The sequence below is a fragment of the Papilio polytes genome, unplaced genomic scaffold, assembly GCF_000836215.1.
Source record: "Papilio polytes unplaced genomic scaffold, Ppol_1.0 DF823958.1, whole genome shotgun sequence".
Classification (NCBI taxonomy): Eukaryota; Metazoa; Arthropoda; class Insecta; order Lepidoptera; family Papilionidae; genus Papilio; species Papilio polytes.
The window spans coordinates 168,762-180,679 of record NW_013525246.1 but is presented as its reverse complement, the minus strand read 5'-3'; the positions used below and the strand labels follow the sequence as shown (position 1 = coordinate 180,679).

The following is an 11,918-nucleotide window of genomic DNA, read 5'->3' as shown; positions in this document are numbered from 1 at the left end:
GGAGAACAGCAACGCACCGAGAGACGCGTAAACTAGCGTCACTATACGATTCCCGGGCAAAAACATTGCTATCAGACCTGAAATTAAACGGATTCAAATTGTACATCATACTAATATTATAAACGCGAAAGTTTAGATGGATGTTTGTTAGAGTTTGTGTATAACTGCTTAACGGATTTCAATGAAATTTGGTATAAATGTATAGTCTGGAAGAACACATAGACTAATCACTTTAGTTTTTTTTAAATTCAAAGAGGACGGAGTCGCGGGTGAAAGCTAATTTTTTATATTTTACTTTTAACATAAATGTAAGACATCTCAGGTTTAAGTCTACCTTTAGTTTAGACTAGATCATAGTCAATCATGTTATATTGGTACTAAATAAAAAAAGACATTTAAATAATATAGATTAGACAGAGAAAAAAATATTTTTAACTGGAACTTTCTCTGAAAAAAAAAAGTACGAGGACCATTTTTTATAAATATATTATTTCTATAATATTTATTTTACCAACTAAACTAAGCTCTAGGAATGGTTTACGAGTCGAATGGCGGGATTCGAACCCTCAACAACGGAAAACCCCTTAATCTCTAATTCAACAAAGATTTTTGGAGCAAAATTTTTTTTTTTAGTAAAAAAATTTTTGGATATGAAACAAAAAAATGCTAAAAAAATTAGTTTTTCGTCAAACTGGACACTATATTTAAAAGTTAACTTAGACTTGTGCTTAAAGTTAACTTACCGAAGAGGAGTAAAACGACAGTAGCACAAAGCAGTATCCCCCCCATAGCGGTGAAGTCGTACTTCGTCTGCATTGCGAATAGCGTCAACGTTAAACAGATCGCAGCTGTGATGCCGACTGCCATCATCACCTGAGTAACAATATAATCATCACCTAAATAACATCCATAAACCTTCAGACAAATATCTGAAGTTTCAAATTTGATACCGGGGTAAATCGCATTGGGCTACAATTGATTTTTTTTTAATATGTTAGAAAACAAAAAGGAGGATATCACGAAAATATAAAAAAAAATTTTTTTTTTTACTACTTTCCCCCTTTAGTAAAAAACACAGTGAATAGTACACTTATAAATTTTTTGATTTTATTTTAAAATCAGGCTATTAAGGGTAACTACAATCAACAAGATACTTATCGTTAAAACTAAAATTTAAAAAAAAAATGCAAACAGTTTCTAACGTCTATTGTATGTGTTTTTCAATATAAAAATCTCGGTTTGGTACGCTTTTTAAAAACTCTAAAAAATCTACCGGTTAGTTTTTAAAAAAAAAATTTAATATTTTTAAGCAGACCAAATAATATTGAAATAACTATTCCACCTAAAAAAAATCCCGTAAATCAAATCATAAAGTGTACAATGTATCTATAAAAACAATCGAATTGAGAACCTCCTATTTAAATTATTAAAAAAAATGAAAAAAAAAAACGTACAAAAAAATCAAAATTTTTTTTACAAATTTCACAAATAAAAAAAAGCCTAATCCTTATAGTAATAAGTATAAAATTACCGCAGTGCCGTCGTACATGCTGCTGGTGACGCCGAGCAGGAAGCTCTCGGCGACGGTGAAGATGCCGAGGAAGATGAAGTTCATGGGCGCCTGGCGCCGCACGTTGCCGCAGCACGACATCACTATCAGGCAGATAAACACCACCGCGAATGCTATCCAACTGAAATATTACAACACTTACATGCATTTTTTTTTAAATACCATCATCATCATCAACTTGCCCTTATCCCTTATGGAGTTGGCACAGTATGTACATCTCTATCAGCCGTCATATCTGAATCCACTCCTTTCTTAAGCATATCTTTCACACAATCCATCCATATTTTCTTCGGTCTTCTTCTTCCTTTGTAGCCATCCACATTCAATCTTCAAAATATTCTATTGTGTAAGGAAGAAAAAACTGATCACCAGCAATATCATGCATTTAAGAATTAAATTAATTAGGCCTAATTCTAGTCCCTTTCCTTAAGAGGGAAGGATGGGAAGGTAATGTGGATCTAATGGTGGAGATGCATAGAAAAGGGAAACATCCTCTTTATGTGCGTCTACTCCGTCGATTAAGGGTAGGCAAGGTATCAGTCGTTTCGCCAATTCGGCGGATTAGGGTGACATCTTGCTTGTTTGCCACCTTATATTATTTAAAAAAATATCATAAAGTCCTTGTATCTCTTCCATACATGTATTAGTGGAATATCTGAATTCACTCTCTATCATACATATCTTAAAATTCTCGTTAAGTCGGCGATAAGTTATTTTTTTTTTACATTTACTTTAACATACTTATCAAGATTGTGTAAAAGTTAATAATAGTAGTGAAAATAACATACTGCTCCTAAAGACCTGTTCAAAAGGAATACCACGATGAAAGACAAAAAGGAAGGGTATGGGACATATAAGAAAAATATCCTCTGTCAATTATGAGTGTGGAGGTACACCGGTAGAGATAGACCTAGAAAGTGATGGATTGGTGAAAGGTGACATCATCAAGGAGTGGTGATTGAGATGACGGATAATAAAGTTATGTGGAGGACAAAAACCTGTTGTAGCCTACGGGAGTAGGATAAATAGGATGATGATGACCCTCCTGTCAGAAGTTTACTTACAACAAGAAGGTGTTCTTCTGCACCCACATCTGCGTTGGCTTGTGGTACACGAACAGCGTGATGAAGCCCAGCGTCACCAGCAGCTGGCACATCAGGATGGAGTATACCTGGAATCAACAGAATTTTCTATTACCCTCAGTTTCCACCGAGAAACACATCTTTGAAAATACACTGACAACATTTATGAGAAACCTGTTGTGGAATTCGCCCCAGTGAAATTGAAAAATAAAATAAAAAAATACAACCTATGTTACCTATGGTTTACGTAGCTTTTTAATAGTGAAAGAAATTTTAAAATCGGCGTAGTATTTTCCGATTTATTTCAATACATAAAAGAAATCTTTCCTCTTAATATTATTAGTATAGCTAAAAAAATTATTTATTCATTTTGTATAAACGCGAAAACTCGTTATAATATTGAAATATAGAGATTCTAATCCAATTCACAGATAAACTTAAATAACATTAAAAACCTAGTGTAAATCGAGAATACTTAGACAAGAATAAATGTAATGCTGGAATAGTGAGCGCAAAAGAAAATAAATAAAAAAAACAATACTTTTTGAATAAAAAAATCAGAATTTAAAAGGTTGCTACAAGATGAAATTTCAACCTTACCTCTACAATAATAAGATAGCTTACCTTCCGTATAAAAGCCTTGCGTATACTCTGCTCATTGAAATCGAAGCCTTTGACATCACCATCTTCACCCAGGCTTCCCTGCCCCGGTCCCGGATATCCGGCCGGCTGGAAACAAACCGGTTATTTACCATGGTCATCAACCTCCTTACTAGGACCAATACACTTTTTGTTTACTTCTCTATAAGCCATTATATCTAACATGAAAACACTCCCTTATGCATAGTTATACTCTAACATTCCGTATCTTTTTCACATTCTCGCGATAAAATCATCACATTAACGCCGTCTGAAGAGATAAATGGAAATTTTGTTATATTTCAACACTTTTTATCGTTAAGAAGCAAGACTTTACTAAACACATAGCTTAAATACCACAAAGAACCTTTCAAACATGCTATTTCACTGGGCGTCTAAATTTTCACCACTTCTAATTTCTTTAAAAAAATACAATTTAAATGCCTTTGGCATTATAGAAAAAATATAAATCAAGGCTTTATAGATTTTAAACTCAATATTGTCAAGGAACGATATATTATTACAAATACATCTAGGCCATTTCGTCATTATAAATTCAAGTTTTTGGATCTGAAAGAGTTACATGTATTCAGATAGAACGATATTTAGACCTAGGAGTTTAAGATATACTAACCTCGCCAAATCCAGCACCTCCATATCCGGGTTGGAAACCAGGCTGCGCAGGGTAGCCGGGTTGAGGTGGGTAGCCGCCCGGTGGGTATCCACCTTGCGGGGGGTAACCTCCTTGCGGGGGGTAACCTCCTTGCGGGTAGCCACCTTGCGGGTAGCCACCTTGCGGGTATCCACCTTGCGGGTATCCTCCCTGGGGATACCCTCCTTGCGCCCCTTGATCTGTAATTAGTTTTGTGTAAAAAGAATTAAATACCCAACTAGAAACATGCATTGTTAAGGAGTTGTAAAATGTCGCTAAAGTGTTTCATTTCATTTAAATTTCATCTTTCAGTTTATTTATATCAGATATTTTTAGCAGCATTTTAAGACTCCTTATACAAATAGTCAAGACACATAAGCTTAGGTGAGGAGTAGTAAAAAAAGTGTTAAAAATAGCTGTGTATTACGTGTTATTGATATAAGTTTTGAATTACACAAATTTACGTAATGATACTAAATATTCGGTGCTCAGTCACGATATAAAAACTAACACAGACATTTTAATGATTATTTCACCATACTTTATTATTTCTTTGTAGTAAATCTACACTTAGGAACTTAAATATGACTCCGAGTTGTAATTCATATAGTTACCTCTATTTTTAGACTTTCCAGTGAGTCTTACTAAAGATATGTAATAAGTGTTTTCTTTTAAAAGGCCATTAAGTCACAAGATAAAAGCAACATCGAGTTCATGTCCATTTAAACGATGCCAGTTCCTTGCCTGTTTCATACAATTGAAGCAATATTGTCTCTTAAAACAACTTTTAGATACAAATCACTTATATACGAGTAACTTGTATCATGTATATGGGCTTTTACAGTATAAAATGTGCGTAAAGTGAGATATAAAAGTAACTCAAAATGTCTATATACACTTCAGTACAAATGGTATTTGCAATGAGTGGTATCATGCAAATATAGCATTCAATATGGTTTATTTAAATGATAGGAATAATTTAAAAAACTAAAAAAAAACCTTTAGTTTCAGCCATCCTTGGTCACTACGTCTTTCTCATTATTTTATCGTTACAAATATAAAACACTGGTTTTATTCACTTCATCAAATAATTCTTAGATGTAATAAAAAAAAAACTATTCAATCCAAACACTAGTAAACTGGCCAGTAATAAATTGCGTAAATATACAGAAAAAGTTAACACACGGGGGAGTCCTCTAAGATCGTAAGACTGAATTACAATGAAATGAGTATGACGCGTCTTTCACTGTGGAGATGCAAACAAAACGTGACTGCGCATAGCATTCCAGTCCTTTCCACAAGGACAATAAAGTCGATATTAGCCTACGCACTGAGTCACAGATTCACACATGCGCAGTTTTCAAAACATTAGTACACATTGGCACGGTTAAAAATAACAAAGAAAATTAAGCTTTAATCCTATTGCAGTAAGGACGCAAGTAATATGACAGCAGACGTGATAATTATGTTATTCAAGGTTCTAAGCGTGTGAAAAATCTTGTTTGGATGTAATTTTATATTGAGTAATACCTCTATATTTCTTATACGATTAACTAGCTTTCGACGACGACGACTCCGTCCACGTGGAATTAAAAAAACTACAAAAGTAAGAAGCCTATGTATTCTTCCATGCTTTGCTCTACATATATACCAAATTTCCTCGAGATCCCTCTAGCAGTTTTAGCTACAAACTACAATTCATCCATCCATCTAAACTCTTGCATTTATAGCATTAGTAAGAAAACTAAACGCACACATATTAAGTATCTTTAGATTTGTAGTTTGAAGTATTTAAGATTAAGGTAGGCCTTAGAAATAAATTTCCTGTTTCATTAATATAAATAAGATATTTCAAATTTTAAAAATAAGTTTTAATACTGCCTTATACTTGCAACCAAATCCAATAATAGCTACAAAATCGATAAATTGTGACGCCACACCCTTATTTAGGGCTGCCAAATTTTACAAAACATCGTATACTACCCGATAAAAATAACTTCCAGTTATTATTTCCCATTAAAAAAGCATATAGGAACATGTTACCTCCTCGACCCTAAGACATAATGTTAAAGCTAAACTTAGAGGATAACACCATCAAGGATAAAATAAAGACCTGACTACATACCTAGCGCGAGATCTTGGTCAAACGTCTATGTGATTATTAAAAACTTAAAGTGGCAACCCTAGCTAGTTATGTGGACAGGTCATTAAGTACGGATTCGGAAGCCAGGGTCACCATCGATCGTTAATACTTCAAGTACAAATGACTTGTTTTTCAACAGCGTTATTTACTCGGAATGAATATTCGTAAAACCTTAATAGTACGTGAGTCTTTGTATACTCTTTATCTTTAAACTATTCTCTACTTTTAGAGCTTTAACAGTTATACAATAGAGGATTCGAACTCGGTTTATTTACTATATTTTTTAGAATTTCGATTCTCACGTCCACTGTAGATTTTTTTTGTCGATATAACATACCTTATGACACACCAGGGAAGAAGACAAATCAAATGACACCACATTCATCAAAATTGGTGCAGTCGTTTAGGCTCTAGATGGTTACAATAGAATTTACATACACAAAAAACAAACTTACATTCATCGTCTTCTAGTTATTCTACTCCACATAACTCTATCAGTCATCTCAGTCATCACTCTCTTCTTGATCATCCCTTTTACCTTTCACGCAATCCATCCATCTCTTTTTACATCTACCTCTACCGGTGTACCACACTCATAACTAACGTTCTCCTTGTTATATGTGATTCATCCCTCCTACCATGCCAACCTTTTACGCTTTACCTTCTCTACCACTGGGACTACTCTCAAACTACCATACGCATGCAAAACATTGTCCTCTTTGTCAGTCGGGTAAAAAAAAAGATACATTTAATACAAATATTTCACAAGTGGAATTACGGTTGGAAACAAACACTAATCTATCCTTCTGAGGTTTCCTGTTCAAATCCGCTTAGGAGCCCACAAAAATGTTATCAAACGCTATAAAAACGAGGTTGATTACTCATTAAATCACTAGATAATTAATTATAATGAATTCTTCAAATGGATCAAGTTTTTATCGTACGAGGATCTTATTAAATAAGAACATTAATTTGTAACTTAAAAACATAGTGAATGTTACCGTTGGTTTTAAAATAGGTTGTCAAATAAATAAATTACACAATTCATGCATCTTAAACGACTGAATATTAAAACACGTCTTAAACGGCTGAATATTGAAACGCGTCTTAAACGGCTGAATATTGAAACGCATCTTAAACGGCTGAATATTGAAACACATCTTAAACGGCTGAATATGAAAACGCGTCTTAAACGGCTGAATATTGAAACGCATCTTAAACTGCTGAATATTGAAACACATCTTAAACGGCTGAATATTGAAACGCGTCTTAAACGGCTAAATATTGAAACGCATCTTAAACGGCTGAATATTGAAACACGTCTTAAACGGCTGAATATTGAAACACATCTAAAACGGCTGAATATTGAAACACGTCTTAAACGGCTGAATATTGAAACGCATCTTAAACGCCTGAATATTGAAACACATATTAAACGCTTCGTAAGTGGCGCTTACAATGTGACGTCACAATTTAATTCGTATTTGGAGTTCAACGTGGTTTTATAATTAAAGACGATGTAATATATTTAAAAATAGTTTTAAAATTCGATAGATAAGATAAGACATCGAGAGAGGAGTCAATGTTTTGACTCATATTGCAGTAAAGTAATACATTACGCAACTTATACGATCGTTTCATGACTCATGTGTGACAGAGAGAGTTGTAACTTGGGCGTAATGACGTACATTGTTCAAACTTACAGAGAAATATGTTATTATGCTTGCACATAAACTCAAAAACTACTGATTTCATCAAATCTTCCATTAAGTATGCAACATAATCTCTGAGTAAAATAGGCTTCTAAGAAATAATATGACAAATATCAGGAAAAGAAATTTAGGGAACGAATTCATTATATGATGTAATTCCTATTTATATTAATTCATAAAACTTGTAAGATATTTATGTAGAATTAAATTTACATATTTGAATTTTTATTATCGTTCGATCAGATTTGACGAAATAAAGACGTGATTCTAAATATATAAAGGCCCTCATACTTATGTATTTTAATGTTGACTATATTTAATTAATAGAAACTGAAAATGAAAAAAATAGTACATAATTTGAAATATCTGTATCATAAACTGCATTAAAATACTTAAAAAACATTTTACTTTTATTTACTCTGTTGAGAAACTCATTAAAAAAGAACATTCAACATTATGTAACACAAAATGAAAGTATAAAAACACTCTAGCTTGATAAAATGAATTAAAAACGTGAATAATTAATATTAGCAGTGTATTTAGGTGAATGGTTTATGTGAGACAAGCTTTCGCCAGCGACTCTATCCGCGTGGAGTTAAAAAAACAAAAGTGAGTAGCCTATGCGTTCTTCCAGACTATCCTCTATATCTATGCCAAATTTAATTGAAATCCGTTCGGCAGTTTAGGCTACAAACTAAGAAACATTGATCCATCCATCCATACTTTCGCATTTATAATATTAGTATGATTAAGCAACATTATAGCATATATTTACAACATACATAATTATTACATTAACACACATACATTTGTATACATACACAGGATACAATGTATTTAAGGTAATGGTTTTTTTTTACTTATATCGTAAGATGGCAAACGAGCAAGCTGCCACCTGCGCTGCCCACAGACATGCACAATAGTGGATGCTTTGTCTATCTTTAATCCATGGCGGATATTTCCTCTTCCTATGCGTCTCATCCAGAGTCAAGTCCTTGTTCCCTTCCTATCTTTTTCTCATAAGATAAATACGGTAATGAAAACACAGTAAAGTCTGGCCTCCGGCACCACACTCATCAGACTATACGCGGAATTACTCATAGTTCACGCCTGTCTCCAGTGTGGTTGTGGTATTTCACCGGGCAAGGCTATTCGTGCGAAGATTATAAAGCGGGCTCTACCACTGTCTGCGTTAAACTAATAGGATTAGCTGTAATAAGGATTATGTGGGCGTACTCACTTGACATTAGCATTGTTAAATTTCAATTACAAACACAGCATAACAAATGTTACTTAAAGTAAGATTTTAGTGGAAAATTCACTGTATATATTGTCCAGAAATATATCAAATATACATATATTAATAAGCTGTATAAATATGGTATTATACATAGTCCAGTTTGTTCAATTTTTAATATCTTTCTAGAATATACTGGTGTAAGTTGTTATGATAAAAGTAATCAATCATAATCTACCATAATGTTGACATGCAAATGTTTACAAAAGATAATGATAAAAATATATGACTATACGGAAACATGCACACTGATATATTTATTGAAATCTAAGAATTACTTTTTTAACATGTTTTCTTTATTCATTTGTTTTTAAATATGACCAGTATCAGCCACAGGTAATCATACTAATATCATAAATGCGAAATTTTGGATGGATGTTTATTTGAGTTTATATCCTAAACTAACGAACAGAACTTGCTGAAATTTAGCTCAGATATAGATCAGTCTTGAAGAACTTATAGGGTACTTTGTCTTGAATTTCAAAATTCCATGCAGACAGAATCACAGTTGAAAACTAATGCTACATGTTTTGCTGGTAATTAAAAAACATATTTACATAGTGGTTGATACATAATACAAATGTTGGTGCAGTAAATTAAGGGGTATGTGGCACAATAACAGCAATTAATATCAATTTAAAAACCTCCGGGGTACACTCCTGGGTTCTGCCACATTGTCACCAAGTGCTGAAGAAGAAAAAATTTATGCTTAAAAATTATTAAAAAGTATACATACACATTGTGTTGTAGTTTGCTTGATCACTGTTATTTAACTTTTTGGAAGCCGTTTTGAATAAATCTGACTGCACTTACGGACACTGAACAGATCTGTAAAAAAACAAATGTATGGTTAAATACCTTTTAAAATATCATAGTTTATTTTAATAGTTAATAAAATCATTTAATTCTCGAAAATTCCTTATTTTAGAGAAAAATAGGCAGAGGATTATATGCCTATACTTACGAGTCAATTTAACACTGTTAAAGGGGAATACCCAATATTGCTTTTGCTTTGCAAATGATCGAGAGCGATTTGAGTGATGCAATTTTTATTGTTTGCTAAACAAAGAATAAGTAAATTCTATTTATATCCTGAAAGTATTTTTTTACGAAAACTATTTTTAGACTGGGAAAATCTTTTTTAACTTGATTTCATCTAGAATTAATCGAAGTTAAAGTCAGGGTCTAGAATGTACTAGACGGAAAAAGGTATGGCGCAACATATGATCGATCCGTTTTCATGTTACATTATGATAATTTAAATAAGTAGCTTACCTTTTCTGTGCACAGAGTAAGGGTATATTGTTTTGTATAAACAATTAAATTTAAGGCGTGGCCTCAATTTGCACAGAAATCACAAAACACGGTTTAATTCGACTTTCAAGACGCACTTTCCACAAATTCACAAATCACAAATAATTTTTTCTGACAACTTGCTTGATGACAAATTTTCAGTAGACCATAGACACAAAACTAGACTATAGAGTATGCAACTCGGTATTTTTTAAAAATTATCCACACTATCAAAATTGTTTCACAATTAAGTAAGCCCTTTTTACTATTAGAAATTAGTAACAACCATATTTAAATCATATACGTTGCGACTTATAGTACGTGTAAATGATTTTGAGATAAATCTGTAATCAGCACCTGTTAAAAGTTGTTAACAAAGTGTTTGTGTTTTGCTTTTACTTTGAAGAATGTGCTTTTTATATCATCCAAGAATAAGTAAATTTTTGTTGTATATAGGGGATTTCTTTTTATTTTCTACCTTGCATCATATGAACAGAAATTGGAAAGCAATCATAGACAATTTTAATTGACTATCACAATCACCTCTGTTCTATGTTTGCTCTTTGGGATTGGTTGAAAAATAATAAAAACGTAACCTCTTTTTTTAGATATTTGGATATTTACTTCCAAATCAAGTTATTTCTTATATAAATGTACCATTATTAGTTTATTAAACATGCATCTAACAAACTTAATTACGAAAAACTTATTGAGTGTTTGCAAACGTAAGTTACACTTATTACAATCTTATACTATAATAATTGATTCCTGTTAAGTAACATTATTGTGAACTTTACAGAGTCCTCCAGAACAATTAGCTGTACACAGATATCAAATATAAAGGAATGGCGAGTTTCACGTGGACTGCCAGTCAATAAAAATGCTGAAGGTATTTTAACTGATGGTCCTGATTATACCTTCTTGGATGGAATACCCACACCTTTACTGGTAATAGTGTCTCTAGTAATAATATATAAGTTAAATTGAAATAATGCTAAGTTACAGCAAGTTTAAGTTGAACTGTATATATAGCATAAAATGTGTTAAATACCTTTACATTGTTTCCAGCATAAACAAAAGTTAAGAATGCTCAAACAAAGGGACTTTGCATCTCGGATTGTAGAGTTGAGCTCGGAACTAGACTTTGCAAAGACAAGACAACAGAAAATGCTTGAAGCCAAAGAAGAAGAAAGAAAAGCAATCTTAAGTAACAGATTAAAGCCAAAAGGAAAAGCATTGTTAAATAAAAAATAGAATGTTTATATTAAAATTGTTATAGTTATTAAATATTTAGCTTCTGAATTACATCATTTTATTTAACAAAAATATAGCCTACTAGCCTAAAGCATGACATAAATGTAGGGATTTTTATTATAGAAAGAATTATTCATAAATATGCTGTAAGTTCTGACTTCTTAGGCAACAAAGTGTGTGTTTACACTTTATTATAATAGTATAGATATTAAAAATAATAATAATCATTTATTATAATCATTAATTCAGATATCAAAGATCCATAAAGTGTTAGTG

The 11,918-nt window shown here is 32.4% G+C and overlaps 2 protein-coding genes across 2 annotated transcripts; one reads left to right on the top strand and one right to left on the bottom strand.

The window, feature by feature from the left end:
• On the bottom strand, positions 1–10,548 carry LOC106101664 (protein lifeguard 1-like; the record flags this gene model as incomplete). Its single annotated transcript, XM_013280972.1, has 9 exons — positions 10,371–10,548; positions 9,909–9,923; positions 9,740–9,782; positions 3,926–4,143; positions 3,277–3,381; positions 2,635–2,741; positions 1,532–1,691; positions 744–873; positions 1–77 (listed from the first exon to the last, which is right to left on the bottom strand). Coding segments are annotated over exons 3-9 (828 nt in total), but the record flags the coding sequence as incomplete, so codon positions are not given.
• A 414-nt stretch (positions 10,549–10,962) lies between these two features.
• Positions 10,963–11,690, top strand: LOC106101695 (39S ribosomal protein L52, mitochondrial). Its single transcript, XM_013281003.1, has 3 exons — positions 10,963–11,113; positions 11,188–11,336; positions 11,457–11,690. The coding sequence occupies exons 1-3, from the start codon at positions 11,065–11,067 to the stop codon at positions 11,640–11,642; spliced, it is 384 nt and encodes a 127-aa protein (XP_013136457.1). The 5' UTR covers positions 10,963–11,064; the 3' UTR covers positions 11,643–11,690.
• Positions 11,691–11,918: the final 228 nt, after the last annotated feature.

Bases quoted from the DNA above. Each gene is read 5' to 3' on its own strand.
- LOC106101695 (XM_013281003.1), top strand. From the start codon at position 11,065: ATGCATCTAACAAACTTAATTACGAAAAACTTATTGAGTGTTTGCAAA. The intron at 11,114-11,187 runs GTAAGTTACACT...TGAACTTTACAG, and splicing joins CTTATTGAGTGTTTGCAAAC to AGTCCTCCAGAACAATTAGC. The intron at 11,337-11,456 runs GTAATAGTGTCT...CATTGTTTCCAG, and splicing joins GAATACCCACACCTTTACTG to CATAAACAAAAGTTAAGAAT.